Consider the following 25692-nt stretch of genomic DNA (forward strand, 5'->3'; position numbering starts at 1 on the left):
AATATGCTGCAAACAAGATGTGTTATTTCTCATAGTTTAAGAATACTTGGTCTTTTAAAATCTTAGAATGGAATAAAAAATCTAAAATTTGTTTAGATCAAATATGATCATGGAGCTTTTCTCGATCCAAGAACATTTATCAAAAAAATTGTATTTCTCAAAAATTATAAATAAAAAACAAGAAAAACGAGAAATAAAAGAACAGAAAATAAGAAATGAAAATGGTATAAAATGCATTCTAAATAACCTTCTACAAGTCACATTTAAAACGGTCGTTTCCGTTGTTTCTTCTGTTGTGTGGTGGTATTGTGCTTGTTTGTTTATTTCATCTCAAAAAAGGGAACAAAGGATGTCAATTTCAAATCATTTCTATTAATAATTCTCTATAATATGTCATAACACGCCACATTTATAAACACATTGCAATTAAGGTAGCTACAAAAACAAGAATCACAAATTAGAAAACATACAACTCAACTTTCAAAATTATAAGCTAAACTTTAAATAACAGAAAACGAAACAATAAATTGGATATCGAGGTGGAATATAGTCTTTTCGTCCTCATGTCTCTTTATAAACACCCCAAAGACAAGGAATCATAATTTAGAAAATTCCAACATTCTATTTTTCATTAAAAAAATGTGGAGTTCATCAGCATCTTCCTCAGCCTTCACGTTTTTCTCTGTCATTTTAATTTTGTCTGCCATGGGTGTCTACTTGTTATTCTGTTGAACGAAACTTTCTCCAATGTTTGTCAAGCAACAATTAGCCAAATTTCCCCATCTCTGAAGCCATCTTCACCCCTAGCAATTCTTCTTTCCTACCAACTCTCAATTTATACATCAGAAACCCTCGATTTCAGACCCCCCAAACACCAAAGCCACTTGCCATTGTCGCGGCGAGACACGAATCCCATATCCAAACTACTGTTATTTGCGCCAAACGCGTTGGTCTACAAATCAGAATCCGTAGTGGCGGCCATGATTACGAAGGCCTTTCCTACATCTCCCGACAGCCTTTCATCATCCTCGACCTGTTCAATCTCCGAGCCATTAATGTCAATATCACTGACCAAAGCGCTTGGGTTCAAGCAGGGACCACCATGGGGAACTTGGTCATATTCTAAACCGACAACAAATGGGAGAGGATTTTGTGTTCATAAGACTGATGCTACACGCTTCCAAAGGAAAGGAGAAAGGGGAGATGATAGGGAAGGCGTCGTTGGTGGGATTGTATCTTGGGCCAGCGGAGAAACTTTTAGAGCTCGTGAATCAGAACATACCCAGTTTGAAATTGCAGAAACAGGAGTGCACTGAAATGAGTTGGATTCAATCGGTTCTATTTTGGTTTAATTTTCCACACGGGACGGCCCCCGAGGCGTTACTAAGTAGGGAAATTCCATCTTTGCCTTTTCTCAAACGGAAATCGGACTATGTGAGAGAACCCATTTCGAGAGAAGGGATAGAAGCGATTTGGAAGGCGATCATTGAGATCAAGGAAGTGGGTCTCGTTTGGAATCCTTATGGGGGGAGGATGAGCCAGATTTCAGAGGTAGCCACACCATTTCCACACAGAGCAGGAGTGAAATTCAAACTCCAATACTCTGCGAACTGGAAGGAAGAGGGCGATGAAGCGGCTGAGGAGAACATTGCATTGGTAAGAAGATTGTACGAAGCGATGACACCTTATGTGTCTAAAAATCCGAGAGAGGCATTCCTAAATTACAGGGACATCGACGTGGGAAGCAACGCTCATTGGAGCGTGAAGACGGAGGTAGATCCTGAAAATTTTTTCAGAAATGAACAGAGTATCCCTACTCGTTGATATTGTGAATGGATTAATAAGATGAACATCTAATAATACTGTATATATCTTGGACGTCTCATTATGAGTCTAATTATGATTTTGTTACGCATTTGAGCAAATCAGTTGGCTTGGCACCGCTTTGAAGTTCTGATTGCTACAACTTGTATTGCTAATAATGGAAAGCCTTATTGAATAAGAAATAATACTGTGTTGAACAGAAGAAAAATAGCGTCGGTAACTATTTATGTTTATTGTTTCTTATTTATTAGAAACGTTTTCAAAATCTTGTATAAATTCTGGAAACAACAAAGTCGGATTTCTTGTTTTTGATACACTTTTTTTTCAAAACATAAATAAAAACATTATTTTACCATTTTGACTTATAAAAAATGCATAATAAATATTTAAAAATAAATAAAATGTATAACTTTGGATTGTTTAATTTAAAAAAATTAATATTCAGATAAAACTTTTACTTTTTTTTAAAAAATTTAAAATCGTAGAAAACAAGAAATAACAAACTGTTATCGAACATATTTATGTTTATTTTTTCAATAAAAAAACACAAAATAAAAACATGCAATTCTATATTTTTTATCAAAAAATAAAAATCAAGAAACAAAAAAGTTCATGAAATCCAACCTCACAAGCAGAAGTAATAAAACTATGAAACACCATAGTTGAATTCATCACTTGGTATTTGAAAGCAACTTAATTATTTGTTGGGAGAGAGACATCTTAGATTTTAATAGAATATTTAAATTTATATACATGTTAAAATTTTGTGACTAAATTGTTATAAAATTACAAAGACCAAATATATTTTCTAATGTTGTATCCTTTGCCTCGAGGCTTAATCAGACCGTTCCCAACTTCCGGTCCTTTCACCGGTGACCGTAACTGTCAATAGCGAAGCAGGCACGTGTCACATAATTTTTTGTAAAAAAATTTAAAAAACCCGCGGGGAATTCGAGCTGAATGGAGCGTTGTGCTTCAAGGCCCACAGCTTCTAGCCCAACCCAAAAAGAGGGCCCAAAACTGGGTCGGATCTTGGGCAGTATAAAAATGCGCGGGGCTTGAACAAAGACTGCAAAACAAAATGGAGGGCGCGACAGAGTCCGGTGCCCAGGATTTGCAGGACAGCAATTGCTCCTTCGTTTGGGACGAGAATTCTCGCTTGTACTTCCACTCCAGGTTTCTTCAATTATCCTATCAAGTATCAACAAAATGATTTCGTTTAGTTGCTTTTTCATTGCCAAATCCATGAATATCTGCACAGCAATCTTTTGGATAAGGAAATGTGTAGTTTCCGAAGATTCAGATTATTTAAACTATACTTACAAAGATAGTGGAATCGATCGAATTAAAATACCTTTATGGCAAAAGGTTTAGTCGATGAGTAATCTTATTGTCTGTAACATGAAGTTGCAATCAATTTGTAGTCATTTTGTTGATTTCTTGTTTAATAAAGAATTGTCATATATTGAAATTTTAGCTGAATTTCAATAATTGTCGTACTGTTATTTTCTGTGACATTTTATCGTACTGTTATTCTGTTATTTTTTTCCTTGAAGGATGTCGCCGAATTTCAATATTTCTGCTTATAGGTTAGCCATATCAACTCTATTTTCTACTGCAGATTATTACTTACTTGCGTTAACTTTCAGCAGTAGTGGATTTTATCATGATCCTGTTGCCGGTTGGTACTATAGCAGTCGAGATGGTTCTTATTACAAATTTGAAAATGGAAGCTATGTTCTTCTTCAGTTTGACCAGGTACCATAACTTGGTTGTTTATATGGTCATACTCAATGCCCTTCGTATTGCCTGTGGTCTTCTTCCGTTTTGATCTTTTGATTTGATATCACTAATTTCTTACTTTTTGGACATCGGAGCAGGGTGAAGAATGTAAGACGTATCTTGATAATTCTGTTAAAGGCGGACCATGTAGACAAGTGTGTAATACCGACAGTGAGGATCACTCTTCATTTGAGGCCAGCAAATATGATATCTCTAAATGCAAAGAAAGTGACTGTGACGGACTACCATTAGGTTAGTTAGCTTCAGCTGCGTGTTTTCAGTTAAAGATCAAGTTTGGCTGTTACCATGTAATTGCTAATTATTTTATTATACTAGCTGATAGATCAAATAGATTATGGTTTCAAGTGAAGTTTCATATGGCTGATAGATCTTTAGTTGGCTTGTGGGGATATCTCATTCTCATCTCCCACTTTTTTTGTATTTCCCTCTTTTGATAATGAAAGTTTTGTTTCTTATTAGAAAAAAAAGGGTGAAGTTTCATATGCCTGGTTTGTTTTGGGACCTGTAGTATGTATGCTTTGGATGACTGTTTAAATATAGATCTTCATCTTATATTGATCCAGACATTTTTATTTAAAAATGTGTCCGGAGCCATTAGTTTCCATATGTGGATCTTGTTTAACCCATTGTTTAATAATTTCATCAAGCTAGAATGATTGGATCAGGCTTTGCTTTCATCAAATCCTAAATATATATTCTGTATTTAAAATCATTTGTCAAGGGCATGATAGACCTCTTTATTGTGACTGCTGAATCATCACTAGTTTTCCCCTACTGTTATCAAGTTGATCACATCTCGTATGGAAGATTTTTCTAAACTCCACTGCCATTTTCTGCAATGCCATTGATGCTGTTGCTTTCATGACTATGCCTGCTGCAACATTTCTTTAGTTGGCTGTGGATGCACATTTGATGACCTCTCACTGTATGAATGGAGGATAATTTATCATATACTAAGAGGAAGCCGGATGCTGTCTTTAGTACTTAACTGACGAATAATGTCACTTTTTTTTTTCATTTTTAACAGAAGAAACAGAGGAGGGCAATAATGTTCATGAGCTTGAGAATCCTCCCACATCTTTGTGGTATACTACATTTGGATGAGATGTTAATTCAATTTATAGCTGTTTTTTGTTCTCTCTTTCATATACACTTTCACCTTTTTAGGTTAGAAGATACGCTTATTGATCTTTTTTTGTCCGGTTATTCCAATTCAGAAGTCATAGCCACTAATGACAACACTTCACCTATGCCTTCCACAACTAATGATGATAATAACTTTCAGTCATCAAGCGATGGTGTGCTCTAACTCTTCTCTTGAAGTCGAGAAGGCAATTTAGTTATAATTTAAAACTAAAATGAGTGTTGTTTTTGTTCAGGCTATGATGTTACTCAGAGGACGGAAGGTGAATGGTTCCAAGATGAAAATCATGCAATGGTGAATGCAAGCGAAAGAGTATTAGATGGAGGTAATGTAACTTCACAAATTGAGAAGGTAATTTAATTATTGTTGTGAAACTAAAATTACTTTGGTTGTGGTTCAGGCTATGAGGATATTCAGAGGATGGAAGGTGAATGGTTCCAAGATGAAAATCATGCTACAGTGAATCCAAGCGAAAGTGTATCAGATGGAGGTAATGTGAATTTACTAATCGGCTGCCTGTGTCTGAAATTTGAGGTCAATTATAGTTTAAGTATGCTAGTCTTAATGAGACTGTTGCATGCAATATTTTTCTTTTTATTGTGTATCTTATATATCTTTCTAATAAATTTGATTATTTTTTAATTGCTACAATCATTTAGATGTCTAAAAATATTTTGTAAAGTATGAAGTAACCTGTGATGCATTTAATTTGGAGTACATTAGAAAATATCAGCAACAATTTATTAGGAATGTAGAAATATGCATCAATGATTATTTTACTTTCACCATCATACATGTGATTTAATTAGTGAAATTTTGAGCTAGTTAACAAATTTTAAATTCATTTTATATCATATCAAGTTCTTTCTCAATGTTAATGTTAAATTTATGTATTGTTTTATGTCGTAGATGACACATTATCATCAATTTACTTGGTCATTATTGTAATATATTGCAATGAGTATATACGATTAATATTATTTTTATTAGTCACATGAAATAAAACCATTCTGAAATTTAGAAATAATACATATAGATTATTGTACTTTTGTTGAAACGTTTTATTTCATTCTTCTAATAATAAAGATTTACCTACTTTATTTTATTTTTTTGAACTTTTCTATATCTTAAGTATCATTTCTTAATTTCGATATCAAAAACGTTGAATCATTTTTTATCACCTAATTACAGTTAGCACTTAATATTTAGTAAGGAAATAAAGGCATCCTCATTTAAAGTTTCCTGACAATTGTGCTTATGCAAGAATAATGACCGTTATACACAAGTACATGCTTGCTTCTTTTTTTTTCTCTTGCCCTGTATGTAATCTCTTGCAAGACGTGTAGAGAGAGTAAAAGATGTTCATGCCGTAGTACGTTACCATCGATTATATCATCCATGTTAAAAAATCTTGTTTGTTTTGAAGGTGTTTCCACAGATGAAGATAACTGGAAAGCCCAGTATGGTCAAGTCACTCATTATGGGGAAGAAACAACTCCCAAATTGTCTGTTGTGGACCTCTGGGAGTGGTCGACAGTCTCAGAGTCCAGGCCAGGTGGAAAAGGCAAGGTTACGAGGTTGGTTGGAAGACTTGTGAGAAAGTCTGCAAAGCTTCATCCTTCAGTGTCTTCCAATGGCACTCTTCTTAAAACCGCTCCAATTTCTGAAGTACATCTAGATTTGGTACGAGTTGCAACAGGTGAGAACTGCCTCGTGCATATGGCTCATTTATAAATCTTTGGTGAATCGATGATGGTCTACAAGTTATTTTATTCTATTTTACCATATTCCGTAACTTTGGGAGGTTGGAAAGCTACCGTTTTGTGACGATCTGAAATTTACTTTCAGGGAAAATCTATAAGTTACACAGCCCTAGTAAGAGGTATTTGGCGTCCATGTCAAGTTTTGATTCATCCAACCCTACAGAAGACTGGGGTTTCCCTGATTTATTAGACAGGTTACCCGACCTCGCTAATAACGAAGCAAAAGTTGCATGCACAGGCATTGTTAGTGCGGCTGTATCTACGTTGGGAGATAAACTCCTCGTGTCTGAAAAGGTAAACTTTATATTACTCGGGCTAGTCAATTGTCGCTGCGACCCCTGTTTGACTTGTTTTAAGATGTTGAAAGCCAAATAAATTCAATCTTATCGATGCTCGATCATCCTACTCGAACTCCACTTATTTCAAAACTATCATCTCAGCGTTCAAGCCAAAATCTATATAGAGACAGAGCTGCCGAGAGAAGGATTCTTCATGGTGGTTTCGGGGTGGGTCCTGGACAGAAAAATTCTGCCATTGATCGTGGTGATCTACCATCATCGCCCCCCTCTGGCTGTTCTGAGAGCGCTGCAGCTGAAGCTTTGAATATTTCATTTGGAGCTGGTAGTTACGCACGAAAAATCTTAAAAAGCATGGGCTGGAAAGAGGTATGTCGAATTTAATATTTGCAACTTTATAAAATAGTTAAAATTATTCCCCCTTAAATAAATTATGAAAAAAACAAGTACAATTTTAAAAAACCGAAAACTAAAAGCAGAATCATGATCAAATTTAAAACTGAAAACTAAAATGATTTAAAAGGCCACTTATTTGCAACGTTGACAGGGAGAGGGTCTTGGCAACAGCACAAAGGGCATGGTGGAACCACTTGAAGCTGTTGGAAATATTGGGAATGCTGGAATAGGCTGGCCTCGGGGAATCAAAAAACTCGATACCAAGTAACAACTCGTCAAATTTAACCTTTACAGTATACAGTAGGTCATCTCAACTGCTATATATATATATATATATTTTTTAAATGTTGATGTTTCCCCATCCTCCCTGTATGGTAAATAAATCCGAACAGGGTTCGACTCATGTAGTCTTCTTACAGCTAAATTGCATCAATCAATGACCATATCAAAAAAATGAAATTAAGCGGTGAGGAGATAAAATAAATGACAATACAGGATTAAGATTTATCCTCATTTTTCACCACTATAAGCAGAACCGAAACGGATGATGCCTTTTCTCATCTCTGCTAGAATATAGCAAAAATTCAACAGGCAAGAAACAAAATGTTACAACAATGTGGGAAATCGAATGTAATAAATATTATACAGGAGAAAAGCGTTAATATGATCTGATCTGATCTGCTGCAAAATTTTGAAATCAATTTGATCTCAGCTTTCAGCATCACCCGAAACAATCACCTCATCTTTGGGCTGCTGCTCGGTTGGTGAATCAACTTTATCCTCCACCATTGGGCTCTTCGGCTGTAAAGTTTCCTTCAAGCTTTGAAGTTCGCGATCCTTCTCTGCTAGCTTCTCTTGCAAGACAATGACCTGAATCCACGAAACAAAAATTATAAACCCCGAAATGTGTGTTTAACCTTGCCTTCTATTTGTTTTGTTTTAGAGAAAATTGGTTAAATGTTTTATCTGCAAGTATTGAAAGAAAGTATTTTTTTAGCTGTTTTTTTTAGAGTTTTTTAACCAAACACTACCTTTTTTTTTGGCAAAAAATTACTTTTAGTAACATGCCAAACACACATACAAACAGCCGATATAGAAGGAAGATGAGTACCAATTCATTTGATCTTTCAACGTCATTTGTCAGCCCCTCCATATGTTTCTGCAAGGCTGCATGGTTTTGAGGGGGAGTTGTTATATCATGGTCGCAAGTGGATAAAATACAGAAAATTTATTGAAAATCCACAAGTCCAAATGTGAGCTCGAGAAAATCATGCAAACACAAACACGAGTTTCATGATAGATACTAACCTTCATACTGACTTCGAAGTCCTGTATTTTGAGATTTCTGCAAAGCAAGCTTCATTCCTAACTCATGCATCTACAATTCAGAAATGAGGTGAATGATTTTATATATTGATACTTAATTTGAGCTAATCTAAGGATAGCTCATCAAATTATCAATAGGTTAAGGCACTAGAAACTTCTTTGAAGTTACCGAAGAATTAAAGAGATGAACAGAAATCGAACTGTTAGTGACAAGGTCAAAACAATAAGATGATGATGCACGATGGACATGAAGTAAATAAATCGTATACCTTTCCTTCAGCAGCTTGATTTCCAATCTCCTCATTTTCCTCTTGCAGAGTCCTACATTTAGCCATCAGCATTTTGCCCATCTTGCTAGATGGAGTAAAACTGACCGCAGCAATGTTATCTTGCAGCTCCTTCACCTTTTTGTCTTTCTCCTCAACCAAATTCTGGATGTCATGAAAAAAATCAAATAATAGTCGTTCAGGAAGCTTGATTATGAGATGCCATCACTCAGACTCAGAAGCTTAAAATTCATTGTATGCCATCATCATAAAATTAAAATACAAATGAGGAGGTGGCTATCTTTGGGGGCTGTATATCATGTAATTGGCCTTCTTATCTAGGCAAGTCGTCAGGAGGAAATCTGGAATTTCCTGGTTTTGGGAAGCGATTTACTGATCTGCAAAGTGGGTCGAGGCTTGCTCGCTAATCTTACGACTTGAAGGGGTCGTGTACAGTATGTGAACTGGAAAGAACACTATGCTCTCTTGAGATAAAGAAGGTTTAGGCACCTCAGAGGTACAAAATTTAGGAATATTGCTCTGTTTCAAATGACTAGGGAGATTTTTTAATGTGCCCAATGTTTTTTCAGCATGAGGAAAGTGTGAATTTGATCGAAAGGATCGGTGATTTCCAGCTTTACTCTCCTTCCATGGACATAAGAAAATGGTTCCTTGAAGCTTCCGGGTGTTTCTCTATCAACCCTTTACGATTCTCCCATTTTGAAAGAGGCAATTCTTCCAAAAATATAAATCACGTGGAAACAAGAAAATATCGAAAAATTGTCCAACTTGTTTCCTTTCCAATGTTCTGACAACCCCATAACTTCCCCCTTGTAATTTACTCATGAATTTGCCCTCTAAATAGGTTTATGGGCCTCCCTAGCATCTGGCTTCCATTTATCTTACTGTGGACGAAGCATGAGGAAGAGGTGGATAAATGACAAATGTTAAGATCGTTAATTCAAATATGGTGGTCACTGGTCATACATGACAAAAATCCTTATCCTAGTCAGATTTTAAATCAACTTGATTGAACAAAAAAATGCATACAAGAGACATCAACCATATCAATTTTGGCAGTGGATGTAAAACAGACCTTCAGACGAGTAAACTCTTCATGTATTGCAGGATCTAACAATAATCTCCTTGCCTGTTGAAGTTAGTTGTAAGCAAGATAGTGAGACTTGGAGATAAAGAGAATTATAAACAAGACGCCAGAAGGTCAATGGAGCAACAATTGAAGTAGATTTCTGATATTACATCACAATTAGCACGTTTAAGCAAATTATCTGAATGAAATGACAATATATAACAGTTGTATTTGCTTGAAAAGCTTCATTCATTTCCATGGGAAATTGTATTCTTTCACCTAACAAAAGCATTCTATTGCAGACATGATCAATGAACTCTTTACAAAACTTCTAAAAGCAAGTGAAATTCTTATCAAAATAGACTTTTTTTTTTAATCACCAAGGAATTGAGGCTCATTCCTTGCACTATGCTTATGGCTTGCTCCCACTAATTTTCGGACAGGTTTTGTCAAGAGACAACAAAGGTATACATGCAGGCTCGAATTCAAACATCTCAAGCCTTTCCCACTATGGCCACTTTGGGATGGTCAAAATTGTTGGTCACCCCTTCTCCTCACATTAAACGATTTAAGAGATTTCTATGATCATTAACACATAAATTACTGGTTCCGTAGTTTAAAGATGATGGATGTAAAAACAAGAACAACCATATCATATTATCATAGTTTAACTAGAACTAGCTATAACTAATGTAAACAAATTAATTCTTTGCTTCAAACATTATTTATAGAAGGAAAAATGGAAAGGAAAAAGCATATTAGAAAAGGCTGTGCAAGTACATCAAAAGACAATAAATTCAACAATGTTGTTCACAAATAAAATTGAAGTTTCATTTTTACCTGCATTGATGGCGGCTTCAGCTGCGCTTTCAATTCTCGGACGGCAGCCTGGATATTTTAACAAAATTAGAGAACCATGATCGTGAAAATACCAAAGTTTCAAAACCAATCAGAAAGAAATTGTGAAACAAGTGGTATTATAAGATGAAAGCATCTCCATTGCATAAATCACAAGAATAAGTATTAGCAGAAATGTTAGCATCTGATACCGAGCTATACTAGCAATTAAAGATTAAGCCATTCTCTTCTTGATTAAGCCTAGACCTAGAGTCTTGTCCTGTATACGCATGACTGCATGAGAAGCTTCAAGGAACTGTGTTGTACTGCCATTTACTTTATATTATGTTTTCATACAAAATGAAGGTTCCAAGTGAAAAATTTATTGGTTGCCCTAAACCACTAAGGTTCATAGAGACCTATAAGTTATCAAATGGTGAAAATCATGCACGACACACAAAATATATTCCATATTACTATCCAAACACCTCACATATTCCATGGTAGAAACAAATAAATTTGTCTAAGTCTGGAAGGAAAGAAATGCAAAACTTGCCTTCAACTCTGCAATCTCCTGTTCTCGTTTTGCAAATGTAACAATAAACGCAGCTTCCTTCTTCTTTGCCTTTTCTAGCTGAATGATGAAACACATATTACATTTTGCATGACAAAATATCACGTTCCTGACTAAAAAGCATTATTACGTTCCAAAAGAGTCTACAAACCAAACATATGAAAGAATAATCAACCAACCTGGTCTCTTAGAGACTCCTCTGAGAACTTCAGGGATTGTAGATAACTGATCACATATTTAGGTTCTACAGAGAGACACCAATTCTTTACGAGCAGGTCATATTGGATGACAAAAAAACAGTGTTTCTTAGAAAAATAACAAACTAACCAGGGGAAGCCCCAGAAGGAATGAAATTCTCATTCTGAAATGTAGAAATCCATTTCTGAACTTCAGACTTAGCAGCTTCAAGCTCTGTCTGAAACCAAGGTCAACCCAGTAAGTAATTGAACTACGTATTTGAGAATCCTTGCACAATGCTACTGTACATTGTAAGTGGCTATCCAAGCAAAATGTCAGAACAGTAGTACTACAGATCATAGTTTTTTTTTTTTTTTTTTATATATTTACCAAGAACCATGATTAGTTTACAATTCTAGTTGATTATGACATTAGCACAGGTTTTAGTAGGATTTCTATTGTTATTCTAAATAGAAACCAATGTATATTAATCTCTCAACTAAGCACGTATTTATTACACTGTTTTAGGTTATGTGTTTCATTTAAAACACGAAAGAATTGAATATTAGACTTGTAAGGTGCAAGTCAAGAACCAAATAACAAAATAACAGAATTCCTAATATTAGATTCGTAGGCATCGAATATAAAAGATACAAAACATCGATTACATCTCCAAGAAATACTAAGCCATGTTCATGAGAAAACTGAACAAACAGTATGAATAGACCGACAATGAAGATTGAAGAGTGAAGAGGTGAAGTTACGATAAGATAACGAACAAACATACCCGGCATGTTGCAAGTGTATCCTCGCAGCTTTTAAGACTGCACCAAAAGTTCAGATTATACATGTTAGAAGGAACTTGAAGCATCAGTGCCTTTCAACAGTACACAATATAGATATTTGATATTTCTAGAAAAATAACAAAGTAACGAAATAATAAAGTTGAATAAACAACTAACTAATGCCAATAATTTCGAAACAATTATCAATCACCGTAGATTATACAATACCTCTCACGAAGAGACAGAATCATTCCTGTCGCTACACCCGGAGCAGTTTCTTCTACTTTAGAGTTTGCCTATATTGAAGCAATTGGAGCCGCTAGTTACATATTTTCATCATACTAATCATTAAATTAAGTGAAAGTCGATGCAATAATTTTAGCTCGGAAAGAAAACTAGCGAATAAGTAATTCCAACAAAGTAAATGATATATAAGGTAGAAATACCTTTTTGGAGCCAAAGTAGTCATCCTCGTCATCTTCGAGATCGCCAAAACCTCTCTTATTTCCTAAATTTCATAAACATAGCACAAAGCAAACATCTGTAAATATAAGCCAATCACACACCAACATTTCGTTGCAAAGAATGGAAGCTCAACCTGAATGCCTATTGCTGTTCGTTCCAGTGAAGTCGCCTCCAAAATCGTCATCCTGAAAAAAAGGAAGAAATCAGAGAGAAACTTTGAGAAACAAACCCCTAGAACTCGCGTAAAAAGCACATCGAGCAGTGAAAAGAGTGAGGCGGAGGAACTTACATCGTCGAGATGAGCGTGCGACGCCATGAAGTAGCAAACCCTAGCAAATTGTGCTTCTCACCAGAAACTGCAGCCAGGCGCGCGACCACCGCCGACGACGAGGGAAGCTCGCTGAGAATTAATCCGAAAAGAGAGGGCGATGTCACATTCGTAAACACATCTTTCATGAATCATTCGGCTTCACAATGGAGCGACATTTTTCCTCCGCTCTTTTTCCCTCCTTCTCTCGTTGAAAAGGCCGTTCAAAGCCCAATTCAGCCCAGGATCTTTTAAGAGGCCCAGTTTAGGAAGTTCAACGGCCCACTGAAACTAAAGGCCATAAGCCCAGATTCTACCACTACTATTTGAATGTTATTTTTAATGAACGTTACTTTTAATGAGTTAAAATAACTATTTCAAAGGTTATCTCAATGTCACTTTTAGGTCATAATTATGACAGGAGAATGCCTGGTAAAACGACAAATATCACATGTAATATAACCCTCCAATATGTTACGTGCCTAGCATGGTAATATTAATGATATTGGTGATACGCACGGTAATATTAATGATATTGGTGATACGCTTGCTTACACCTCCTATCTAAAATTAGGTGAAAAGTATAGTTTCAACCCTCATACATTATGTATCAATAAAAAAAAAAGAAAACTCAACAACTAAAATTGAAATCGTCCAAAGCCTTACTTTTGGTTTTATTTAGATGTACGGAAAATTTCTTATTCTCTTTGATATCATATTTTAAACGATCTAGCATGATTCCTTTTTTTTTTTTATCAGAACATAAGTTTTATCTCAAAACTAACTAACAATGAGAAAAGTAGTCTATATATATTATAAACGTTGTTAGGTCCCCTTGTCTTTTCAAGGTGGAATTCTTTAACACTAATGAATAGGTTCTCAATCCTAACAACTTCTTGTTAAAATCTAAAGGTAATTTTGCCTTTTTTTTTCCTTGAGAAAATTACCCTACTTGTTATTACTTCAAAAAAAGGAAAAGTAACAAAAAGCAAAGACTTAATGGTAATTTTGGAGTCCTCTTAAAGTCACCTTATCTCTTTCCTTCTCCTACCTTGTAATCTTCTTTCTTCAAGGTCGGTGGATGATTAAGCAAAAGCAATCACAAAAGCTTTTGACGGTTCAAGAATTGACTAATTCCGTTTATTAAAGTATGAAATTATAATTTTTTTGGAGGGTGAAGAAAAAATATTAAAAAGGAGTTCTTTCTAGTTAAATTCCAAGTTCCTTTCTCTTCAATGAATTTCCCTGCATTTATCTCCATCTTTTCGAATTTGCAATATTTTAATCCCAATATTTAATTTAATTTCTAATAAATCTTGGACAGCGTTTGGATTTGATTTTAATCTCCCTTGAATGTCGGCAAGGAGGGAGTATGTTAAGATTAAGAATAACAGTATCATAATAATCGTTTTCAATTTTATATTAATTGAAACCTTTTTCATTTTTGTAATTTAAAATTAAAATCACTTTATGTTTAGATATGATCATACGTAAAGACAAGCAACCTTTAATCCAAAATCGAACAACACAGAGATCTATGCGGGATTAAAATAGTATAATTAAAATTAATATATTTTTAAAAATGGGAATTGTTAAAATAAACAAATAATAATAGCAATAATAATGAATTATTATTGATAATTGATATCCACATAGACCATCATGTAACTAATAATGGTCTACACGTTAGATGAGTAATCAAAGGCATACATTGGCTTTTGCTTTGTTCCCATTCTCGCCCGTGATTGGCTCATGCGTTGCGAGCCCCACGTGTGGGACCACACGGTCTCCCACGATTGGCAAGTAGCACGTGTGGACTAAGCACTCAGCCAATTTAATATCATTATCTGTTTGGGCAAAAACTTTTCCAAAAATCTTCATGGTTAATCAGAAAGGGGTTTAGGTTAGAATCCAACCAAAATGATGTCTCTCAAAATTGGGATTCAAACTTTCGATCTTTTGATGATGATATATATTTAGGATCATCATTTTTACTCCTCAATTAATTTTATAGGATAATTTCTTAAAAAAATAAAATTTTACAGAATAATTATTATTTGTCCTACAATACTATTTCACTGTCGAAAAGATTCAATAGAATTTCAATATCTGAAATAGATGATTATCTTTAAATTTAAAGTTTGAAATTCATTTCTTTAAAGTCTCCCTACTTTCTTTTCCACTTATCTTAGTGACCACTATGATGCAAACCCATGATTACGGATTATGAAGGATAAATGTTGATTTTAGCTAAAATAAATGCATTCATTTAGTTCTAGAGCTTTTGGTTCTTAATTTTCAACATCAAATACATGGTTCTTTTCCTTATTTTAATACACCGTAAAAATATGATTTAACCATATAAGATTTATAGTAAAACATATCAATATAATTTCTTATACATCTAAATTCACTTTATTTTTCTCTTGGCTACAATAAAATGTGAGGTGAGAAATTGAATCTTGACCTTAAATAAGATAATTAGCGTCGAATTGGCATCATTCACTTGTTTTGTTTCGATAAATGATTTTTTTTTTTAATTTGGTTATCCATATGGTAATTTATTATAAAAATATTTGTTTCTTTCTTCTTCTTCTTCTTTTTTTTTTGCAGGGCAGGTGTCTCTGAGTCAGATTTTGGTTTGGTATCTCTTCAATGTGAAAGGAGAAGTTGGTGTGTGTAAGAAGAAAGATATATAAAGATGATTAAGTCTTCAAAATGTTTAGAATTTTTGTCAAACGTCAAGAAAGGGAAGACAAGGCAGAGAGAATGGTGGGATTGGTTCTTGTCTTCATGTCTCTCGTATTATTTCACCAATTCCCTCCTTCAATTACTCAAAAATTAAATTAATTTAGTTTAATAATTACAAATCATATTCCATACAATTTGTCATTTTATAAAATATTCTTCTTGCATTTTAAAAGTATTTTCATACATTAAGGCTATTTGTGAAACAAAAAAGAAAAAAAACCATACCCTTTTGGTAAATGTTCTTTCATTAATTTTAACAATATTGGTGTACGTCGTTATTTTATATGTATAATGTGTAGAAATTAGGTTAAAATTAATGATAGAAAGAGGATTTCTTTGAAAATTCACGAGTTTTTCGAGGGATTGTTTGAAAATATTTTTAAAGTATAGGAGTATGATTATTAAAAGAATGAGCCAACTTATTAGCGTAGTTATAATTATCTCTAAGAAAACAAAGTAAAAAGTAGATGAAGAAGAAAGCGAAGTAGTGTTTAGGAAATGATGTTAAAAATTGTTCTCGATTTTTTAAATAAACGTCGTTTTCATTGACTCGGTAAAAAGCCTTCAAAAAAAGGAAAAATACATGAAAAAATAGAGATTTATAATCTCTCTATCTAAATCACAAAAGTTTGTTTTTGAGAGGGTGACTTGGCTTTGATATTATGTATATAATCAACTAATAAAGTGATATAATGTTGCATAATTAAGTGAAAGTACTTGGTTAATTATGCAAATTAAAGCCTTTCCTCTTCTGTTCCCACCATTTGAAGTCATCATTTATTGTGGGATTGGGTGCCACTAAAACTTGCAAATGGTCTCTTTCTCTCTTTTTTTTTTCTAATGATTTAATTTGATGAATAACTTGAAATTTGGAGTGTTACTTGCATTATTTTTGGGGTAACTTTGGAGAATTATAACTGTCATTACCAACTGACAACTCTTAAGAACAATGTCAAACAGACATTATTTCTTTATTGTAGGACCAAATTCCCATTTTATTTTCAAGTTAGAATGATTTTATCATAGTGAAAAATATTAAATAAAAAAACATAATCTTATCATTTTTGTCTGAGGTTCTAATTCCACCTAAACCATGTTGAATCTCTTGAATTATTCTACTTACTTCTTCGTCTTTTTCTTTTTATTAATTATTAAATAACATATAATATGATCATATTTATTTTTAACATCTAGAGGTACAACAAAAATTAAAATAATATCTACCAAAAGTTTATAGATTAAAATTAAACTAAGAGTTGAAGGCTTGCTACGCATTCCCTTCCCTTTTGATCTTGAAAACTACCAACTTTGGGAAGCTCGGACTTAGGTGGCTGACGTATATGAAGGAACCTACATAGAGAAAGAAAAAAGATTCGACGCTTAAGTCAGTCTCGAAAGAATAATTTCGTGTATCTGAAAAGTGAAGGGGGGCGTCTCTATCTAATAGATATATTGAACTTCCGATAGCGGTTGAGGAGTGGTTACAATCGTCCCGCAAATCACGGCGTGTTATCAAAAAGATGATTGAATGGTTTTGTGATAGAGCTCATCCTTGTTGGCTGAGCTAACTCTTATTGGTCCATGTCGTTTCTTTTATAAGAAAAAATAGTTTTTTTCTCTCTCCCCCAATGTGTTATCTTTCTTCCATCCGTCAAAATTTTGTAGTAGAAAATATTTCATTGATGAGTAATCAGCATTGGTAGAGAAGTGCTCTTAAAAAACGAAATAGAACTATTTGTTTTTCCAATCAATTGAGAACATCTTATCTAAACAAAGTAAGAACGCACGAGCGTGATCGACGTATACCAACAATAAAAAAGAAGGATAAGATGCAAAGACAAACTTGAAAAACACACCAGATTTGAAATGATAAAACTGAAATTTTCTTAGGCTCAAGTTTTAGTATGTGGAGCATTACATTTTGTTGTGAAATTGTGATGATGAGAGTTGATCAGCTTTTGTATCCAACAAGCATAGCATATACACATATGAATAATGCATGTACAATATATTATTTCTGTCTAGCAAAGCCAAAAATATACAAAGTGGGATTTCCCCCAAAATCAATCAAATCCATTTGCTTTTTGCACATTTTATTGTGCGCATGGCAAAGGAAAAATGGAAAAGAAAGCCAAGGCACCAAATTAGTTGGAGAGCCAAACAAATATTCCACATGCATGTGAGACTTCCAACAACAACAAGAGATCACATCAATGTGTGAGATGTAACACACTAGACAAAGAGTTGTGGAGAAGGTTCTTGTCAAGAATAATATATTTTCTTAAAAAAAATATAAATTTATCACAACTCATTTGTTAAACTTTTGCTGTAAAACAGTGGCTTATTTCATTTTTCTCTATAACTTTTTAAATATTACGTATTAGTCCCTAAACTTTAAAAGAACCATTTTAACATAAACTAGGAATAGACGGACGCATAATAGTGATTAGGTATGACATTTTCGAAGAATGAATTTAGAGGTTGTTCTTACGAAATTACCACTGCAAGAATTAACAATAACAACCAAAATTATATTTCCTCTTATACACAAAATATCCGAGAGCACCTAACAACCAAAATGAAATAAACACGAAAGATGACTAGAAATAGAATTGAAACGAAAATTTTACGGTAAGATGAGGAAGAGAGAGAGGGAATGTTTGCAAGTTGGGAAACAGGATGGGTCCGAAATCCATTGGGCATATATTAGGCGAGTATATTTGGCAGCACAGCAGCACCATGGGCATGGGGCTAAGGCAGTGAAGCTCAAGTGGTAGGGTTTTGGTCTGTCAAAGTTGCAACATTTGCCATCATTTCTCAAAGCATATAAGGATGAGGGAATTGACCCATTTTTGGGACAAAAGTCGCATGCAGCAAAAGCATTCTTGTCTCCAATGTAATCTATTATAATGCCACCTTTTTACTCATCACCTGATCAAATCTCTTGTCAATATTATCTATATTAATTAATTTTCCCATTATTCTTTTTCTTTTCTTTTTTAGAATTTTTTTTTTTTGAATATTTGGTCATTAGTAGGTTTCTAGATGCACTCGTGTGGGAAATCAGTTTGGTTTCACACCTAAAGTTCGCATGCATGTTGGAGAAGGCCATGAATAAGAATAAGATTGCTGAGTTGGAGGGAATTAAAAAACCACATATATATTGAAATCCCAAGATCCCATCAACTTTAAAATTGTGTCATTAATTATCAAGATACGTAGACATTACCTTACCAAACTTAAAAGGAATTTTTAATTTAGATATTTAAATAGTTGGTCATTTCTAAATTTTCTAGAATCGATACCGTGTAGCTTACGCTGTGGATTCCTTTAACCTGGACTCATTGCCTAAATTGAGTAACACAGTGACTAGCAAGCAGCACCTGATGGTAGGTGATACGTAAGGCCCAAGGCTCTTGTCACTCCGAGTCATTCCTCAGGAGACCTATTTTAGTCATTGTATTTTCAAAATGTCTATTTTGGTCTATGTAGTCTTAACTTTTGTTTATTTTGATCTTTATACTTTCAAAACGTCTGTTATGGTTTTGTACGCTTTAAAAAGGTGACCATTTTATTCGTCTCTATAATTAGTTCTCAAACTTTGGATAAAAAAACTATTTTACTCATTAACACTTTTCTTTTTATTGAAAACCCAACATTTAGTCTTCTATACATGAATTCAAATATTTAGGTACAATCGACATTATTAGTTAATCACGTAAATGAACAAGAAAATATGTACTCATGTTATCTTGTACTTGTTAAATAATTTACTAAAATGCAAAGTCTAAGGACTAAACAAAAACATATAAAAGTTGAGTAATTGAGGTGCAAAAATCGAACTAATTTTATTAAAACATATATTATCTACCAAAAATTGGAAAAGATGATGATAGTGGTTAGGTTTGAAAAGGGCATAATATCATTAGGGGTGTTGGCATAAATTACTTGAAAAACAATCGAAGGGCAGAAGCCAATTTGACATAATCTCAGCCAATAAACTTTTTCTTTTTCTTTTGTTGTTGGAGTTTCTATGGCCTTTTGGTTTGACATATGAAGGGCCACTCCACTCGTGAGTCTTAACCACAATATGGAAAACATCTAATGAGGACACACATCAATTATGAAAAATAAAGACAAACCAAACGGACGGTGTTGATCTCTCTTCATTATAGCTCACATTAATTCCTCCTCTATCCCCTAATTAACACTATTCCAATCAATCATCTTCCTAAATCATTATTAAATTTTAAAGAAAGCAAATATAACTGAAATTTCGACTTCTAAAAAAGAGTTATATATACAGACGTAGAAATATGGAGATTGAACTTCTAGCCTTCTAAAAAAGAGTTATATATACATGTATGGTGTATTTATGCTTGCCAAAAAATAAAAGCTTTCCAACACACTTCGTCACTTTTTTTTTGTTTGACTTATTGATGTAGTTTATTTTTAGTGTTTACTATTATTCCATTTAATATATATAAACGTCTGACAAATATTTTTAAACTTTTAAAAACAAATTTGCATTAAAAAGTTCATGAGGACTACTACTACCAATATATGTATAGGGAAGTATTGTTTTTAATTTTTATTTTCTTCAACTATTGATCATTGACCTCTTGATTTGGAGGGATTCTTCAGCCAATTATGCAATAACAATCTCAGTGACTTATTAATACAATCCTATATTTTTAAAATATTTATTTTTGTCTATTTATTTTAAATTTTTATTTATTTTAGTCACTTAATTTTCAAAAGATTTGTTTTTGTTTCTTGTAAAGAAAATGATCATTTATTTCTATTAATATTTTAGTATGACACTTCATTCACAAAATTTCTTAAAATATAATTATAAATATGCATTAAATAGTTTTTATTGTATATAAAATTTTTGTTAAAATTCTACGTATAATAATCAAAATGGTCATCACAGGAATCCAAAATATATAAATCAAAACCAACGATATAACTACGAACACTCAAATAAAACAAAGTCGAACCTGTTAATTCCATTATGTGTTTAAACTTTTAAACTTTATTTTTGGATGGAGGATGATGGACCGCTCGATTTGGGGAGGTTTCTTCTGAGCCAATCATGCGACAGGAACAGTAGCTGATGATAAACTGACATCCACAACATCACTTGACAGTTGTGACCAACCATCTCGATAGGATGGTCATCAAGCTACCTGAAAATTTCCCTTTTTTCCTTTTTTTTTTCCTCTCTTTTAAAATATTATTTATTTATATATTTATAATTAATGCGAGGCGAGTGGGCATTGGGTTTTTAAACCAAACAAAAAGGAAAAAAAAGAATGGTATTTTCAGTTTCCATAATTCTAAGTTTGGGAAAACTGATGAAGGAAACGCTACGATACTTGGCAGGAATCGCAGGCCCCAGTGGATATGGCTCCAACTCCACTGCCGAACAAGTCACTCAAAATTATTCTATTTCTTCTTCTTCCACTTCTCATCCTCTTACTGCTATAATCACTGGTAATTCAACAGTCTTTTTTTTTTTTTTTTCTTTTTGCATGGCTAGACAGAATTTTAATTTTCACGTTAAATGTCTTTTCAGTTTTGAATTCAAATTAATTTTTGAAGTGCTTTAAATCTTTGTAAAACGTCGTTGTTTTGGCTCCAAAGAGTTTATTGAATTTGATGTGTAATTCTTGAAGTTTGGAAGAGGCAAAAATCTGGTGGCTCAAAGAGTTTCTTTTTTCTGAGAAACTTGAGGTTTTCTGTAAATTTTGTCTAAGTTTTGCATGGATAAGTTCAGACATCACTCTTGTATTGTATTTATGATATAATATTCTAAAAAATTACTTGGGAAAAATGGAAATATTTGGACTCTTTTTCTGGGAATTTATTATTTTGTGGTTATTCATTTGAGGCTCTCTTTATAATTTTTTTTCTTGAATATATATATTGTTTTTGGGGTTGGGTTTTGAAGGGGCAACTTCAGGAATTGGAGCAGAAACAGCAAGAGTATTGGCAAAGAGAGGGGTGAGAATAGTGATGGCAGCAAGAGACTTGAAGAAGGCAGCTCAAGTTAAAGAAGGGATTCAAAAGGAAACCCCTGAGGCTGAGATTATTGTGTGTGAGATTGATCTCAGCTCTTTGGCTTCTGTTCAGAGGTTCTGTAATCAATTTCTTGCTCTTGGACTCCCTCTTAACATTCTCATGTCAGTCTCTCACGTCTCTCTCTCTCATCCATTATTTTTCACATTATTTTTAAAGGAAAACCAAAATTAAATCAAATAAAATTCTCTCTGTATGTATATATATATATATATATATATCTGTGCAGAAACAATGCTGGAGTCTTCTCTAAGAATTTGGAGTTCTCTGAAGACAAAGTCGAGTTGACATTTGCCACAAACTATTTGGGTATATTTTCCTCAATCTCCTCCCACACTTTAATTTGCAATTTATATATGTCTTAAATCAGTTGAATTATATTCTGATTGCTAAATATTATTTAATTAAATCTTGAGTTCATGTGTATTAAGAATTTGAAAAAATAACCAGGTTGGAATATTTTATCTTAAATCAATGGAATTTGGATGTTACATCAATAAATTTAAAGATTGTGTTTTAGGGAGGGGAGGTTGCGTTTGAAGCTCCATCACAATTAGTATAATCATAAAAGTTTGACCAATATAAACAAAGTGTTAATCCCGCTTGAAAGTGATGAATTAGGATTAAGTCCATTTTGGAATTTTTTTTCTTTTTTTTTTTTCCTTTTTCCGGTGGGAAAAAAAAGGAAGAAGACAAACCGACCAGGTGTAAAACCATATATTTACGAGACCAACAATATATGGTGGCGTATCTGGCGGCGGGGCCCGCCTTGGGAAAATATGCACCAAAACCAAATTAATTTTAAGAGAAGTGAAACCCGGGGCGGGGCCCCGATCCACCAACCCGCTCCATCCGTCTCTTTCAGTCCCATGTTATTTTTCTTTTGAATTACTATTCAAATTTCAAATATGGTGTGTGAATTCAAATGTATGATTTTTTTAATTTGTTAATATTGAGCTATGTTTAGGTCCGTACTTGTCATAATAACAAGAATAGTTAGTAAAGATAAAGTTGAGTTTGATAAGGATTTTTCTTTGTTTTTTTTGTTTATAGTTCTAAAGTTGAGTTTGATAAGAATTTCTCTTTGTTTTTTTTTTTTTTGTTTATAGTTCAAATAAGGGTGGGGTAGGAGTTCAAAAACTTTGGGGAGAGATTTATAAACATTTTAACTGGTTAAATTAATTTCGGTTAACAAATTTTCTAAGTATTTTAGTTTACTAGTTAAAAAGTCAACTTGAACGTAATTCAACTGGTGAATTACTTAAAAATATATATCATCGAACAAAAAGTCAGAGGTTTGAATCTCTGCCCCACATATTGTTGAACTAAAGAGAAGAAGAAGTTTACTAGTTAAAATAATTTTTTTAAAAGTTGTAAAATAAATTAGAGTGAATTTGAGATGGTTTTTGCGAGTAAGGCCCTTAAATTCTTTTCTAATTTCAACTACGTACCCAAATTGTTTTCAATGGAATAAAAATATTTGTCATTGTTTTTTTTCCTTGAGTTCAACACGGGTGGAGATTCAGATTCAAAATTTTAATCCTTGAGTCATAGGTTGTTCAAAATACTTCAAACAATATATTCAAAGGATATTTTTGACTGGCTAAAAAGATATAAAATTTCGTCGATAACATGAATAAACAAATTTGCTTTTAACGTATGATAGACCTCGTCCTTGTATAAATGGAATTGACCCACTTTTTTTTTCCCTTCTTTAAACGAATTGACCCCCTCCTTCCATATTGAAAAAACTGCCTTTTAACAAGCTTGGCAGGTGTTTCAAACTTTTTGAAAAGTCTCTTACCACGTAATCCTTCAATTTTATACGTGAAATTTGTATTAATATAAAATAAAAGAAATTCAAATTATCATTAAAGATAAAAGTATTCAACTGATAGATTAGCTAAGAGTATGTATCTTCAACTAAAAGGTTTAGAAAAAAAACTCGATAGAAAAAATAAATATAATTTTTTATTCCTGGCAGGGCACTATTTTCTGACAGAGACGCTGTTAGAGAAAATGATAGAAACAGCAGCCAAGACAGGCATAGAAGGAAGGATAATTAACGTGTCTTCTGTGATCCATTGCTGGGTGAAGAAAGATGGTTTACGCTTTGGCCAAATGCTCAACCCAAACAAGTACAGTCCAGCAACATTTCTTAGTCTAATTTTGACTCTGTTCCTATTAAAGAAATACCAGAGTTCTGGATTTACAGATATGCAAGTGTTTCATTTGCAGCTATAATGGCACTCGTGCATATGCTCAGTCAAAACTTGCCAATATTTTGCATGCCAAGGAAATGTCAAGACAACTTCAGGTATATTTATCTCATATCATTCGCATTCTTAAAAGTTCAAACTAAGAGTAAATATCGATCGACTCCTAAGGAACAATCTAATTGGGAAGGACTTGAGATCTTTTGGTCATACTGATTTAGAGATCTTAAGTTCGAACCTTTCGGTGAGTTAAATACCAAAAACTTTTTATGTCTCCTAAGTCCAAGCCTTGGGATAGGCACATGAGCAAAGCTCCGACTCCAAATTATCAAGAAGAAAAAAGTTAATATCGATCAATCAGTGTTGATTGTGGCACCGACCATTCGATTTTGGTTGGTCAAAAACTAAAAATATTATAAGTTTTGTACCAACCAACTAATATTAACGTGAAACGGTGAGAGGAGCATTTTTTTTAAGTTCAATAATAAGTCCATATGGCACTTTTCGGCCACTCCAACCACCTGACGAGTCGGCTTTCTTTTTTAATTTTGAAAACCGACCTAACCATATGTGGGTCTAAACTAACTGACCAATGTCAGTCGGTTTCAATCAGTTTTTCGAATTTATTTGTTCATCCCAACTTAAAAGTATCATTTTCCTTCAAATTCTCATAATAACTAGCTAGCTAATAGCTACCAAGAAAGACGAGCAATTTAATGAGAAATGGAAAAGGTTTCAATGACTAACCCAGAGGTTTTTTGTGGTGGAACTTGGCAGGCAAGAAATGCCAGAGTCACCATTAATGCAGTGCATCCAGGAATTGTAAAGACTGCAATCATCAGAGCTCACAAGGGCTTTATCACGGGTAAGAACCATATTATTTCCTGCAGTTTCACTATTAATGTGTTCCTATGCAATATGATTAGTGTAAAATTCACCCTTCAACATAAGCAAGAGAGAAACTGACTTCTCAGACTTTCCCTGTGCAGATTCCTTGTTCTTTATGGCATCAAAGTTGCTAAAAACTACAAGTCAGGTGCGATTAAGCATAAGCAATAAGTTCCCATTTCTCCATAACCCCCCAGACGAAGAAGAAACATTTCCTATTCATGATTTGGTACTTAATTAACAGAATACATGAATGGCTATGCAGGGAGCATCAACAACGTGCTATGTTGCTCTGAGTTCGCAAACAGAAGGAAAGAGTGGAAAATTTTATGCAGACTGTAACGAGACTAACTGCTCAGCCCTAGCCAGTGATGAGTTAGAAGCACAAAAGTTATGGACTAAAACTCACAATTTAATCCACAGACGACTAAGTAAACCGGCCAGTTAACCAAATATTATTCAACATTTGTATAAATTCCAGGTTTAGATGTGACGTACATAAGCTTGTTATTTCACAGTTTCATAGATAGAAAATCAATTTAAGGAATACCTGAAAGATACAAGGGCTACAAAATCATTCTCCCTTCAGGCCTTTTCAAATAATGTATTGCTCAACTTACAGTAAACTGAAATAATAAAAATAGCCAGCGTAATGTATTCTTCTTTCTCACGAGGAAATTATCTGCAATAAGAACAACAT

The 25692-nt window shown here is 33.6% G+C and overlaps 3 protein-coding genes and 2 pseudogenes across 5 annotated transcripts; 4 read left to right on the forward strand and 1 right to left on the reverse strand.

Annotated features, from left to right (window-relative positions):
- Window positions 1-639: 639 nt before the first annotated feature.
- On the forward strand, window positions 640-1126 carry LOC148210535 (berberine bridge enzyme-like 8 pseudogene; annotated as a pseudogene).
- An 8-nt stretch (window positions 1127-1134) lies between these two features.
- Window positions 1135-1824, forward strand: LOC111006943 (berberine bridge enzyme-like 14 pseudogene; annotated as a pseudogene).
- A 1053-nt stretch (window positions 1825-2877) lies between these two features.
- LOC111007141 (D111/G-patch domain-containing protein) lies at window positions 2878-7629 on the forward strand. 2 transcript variants are annotated; one of them, XM_088125685.1, is made up of 11 exons: window positions 2878-3000; window positions 3477-3582; window positions 3705-3858; window positions 4655-4712; window positions 4795-4925; window positions 5007-5096; window positions 5172-5261; window positions 6198-6470; window positions 6620-6828; window positions 6975-7199; window positions 7378-7629. In XM_088125685.1, the coding sequence occupies exons 1-11, from the start codon at window positions 2906-2908 to the stop codon at window positions 7492-7494; spliced, it is 1548 nt and encodes a 515-aa protein (XP_087981811.1). In that variant the 5' UTR covers window positions 2878-2905; the 3' UTR covers window positions 7495-7629. The 2 variants fall into 2 exon arrangements, with proteins under 2 accessions (XP_087981811.1, XP_022135061.2); XM_022279369.2 differs by having other exon boundaries at window positions 2880-3000; window positions 3474-3582.
- Window positions 7630-7706: 77 nt separating this feature from the next.
- Window positions 7707-13228, reverse strand: FIP37 (FKBP12 interacting protein 37). The gene is made up of 14 exons (XM_022279370.2): window positions 13036-13228; window positions 12880-12931; window positions 12728-12789; window positions 12510-12577; window positions 12284-12320; window positions 11647-11734; window positions 11499-11563; window positions 11302-11379; window positions 10749-10796; window positions 9915-9968; window positions 8822-8983; window positions 8535-8604; window positions 8338-8393; window positions 7707-8096 (listed from the first exon to the last, which is right to left on the reverse strand). Exons 1-14 carry the CDS (start codon window positions 13060-13062, stop codon window positions 7935-7937), a joined length of 1029 nt encoding a protein of 342 aa, XP_022135062.1. The 5' UTR covers window positions 13063-13228; the 3' UTR covers window positions 7707-7934.
- A 7588-nt stretch (window positions 13229-20816) lies between these two features.
- On the forward strand, window positions 20817-25662 carry LOC111006882 (short-chain dehydrogenase TIC 32 B, chloroplastic). 2 transcript variants are annotated; one of them, XM_088125040.1, is made up of 8 exons: window positions 20817-21303; window positions 21761-21944; window positions 22118-22197; window positions 23873-24026; window positions 24127-24205; window positions 24882-24969; window positions 25094-25140; window positions 25258-25662. In XM_088125040.1, the coding sequence occupies exons 1-8, from the start codon at window positions 21123-21125 to the stop codon at window positions 25438-25440; spliced, it is 996 nt and encodes a 331-aa protein (XP_087981166.1). In that variant the 5' UTR covers window positions 20817-21122; the 3' UTR covers window positions 25441-25662. The 2 variants fall into 2 exon arrangements, with proteins under 2 accessions (XP_087981166.1, XP_022134670.1); XM_022278978.2 differs by having other exon boundaries at window positions 20819-21303; window positions 21761-21992.
- The last annotated feature ends 30 nt before the right edge of the window (window positions 25663-25692 follow it).

This window comes from Momordica charantia (assembly GCF_013281855.1).
Source record: "Momordica charantia cultivar OHB3-1 chromosome 6 unlocalized genomic scaffold, Mcharantia_2.0 BLBB01000006.1, whole genome shotgun sequence".
NCBI lineage: Eukaryota > Viridiplantae > Streptophyta > Magnoliopsida > Cucurbitales > Cucurbitaceae > Momordica > Momordica charantia.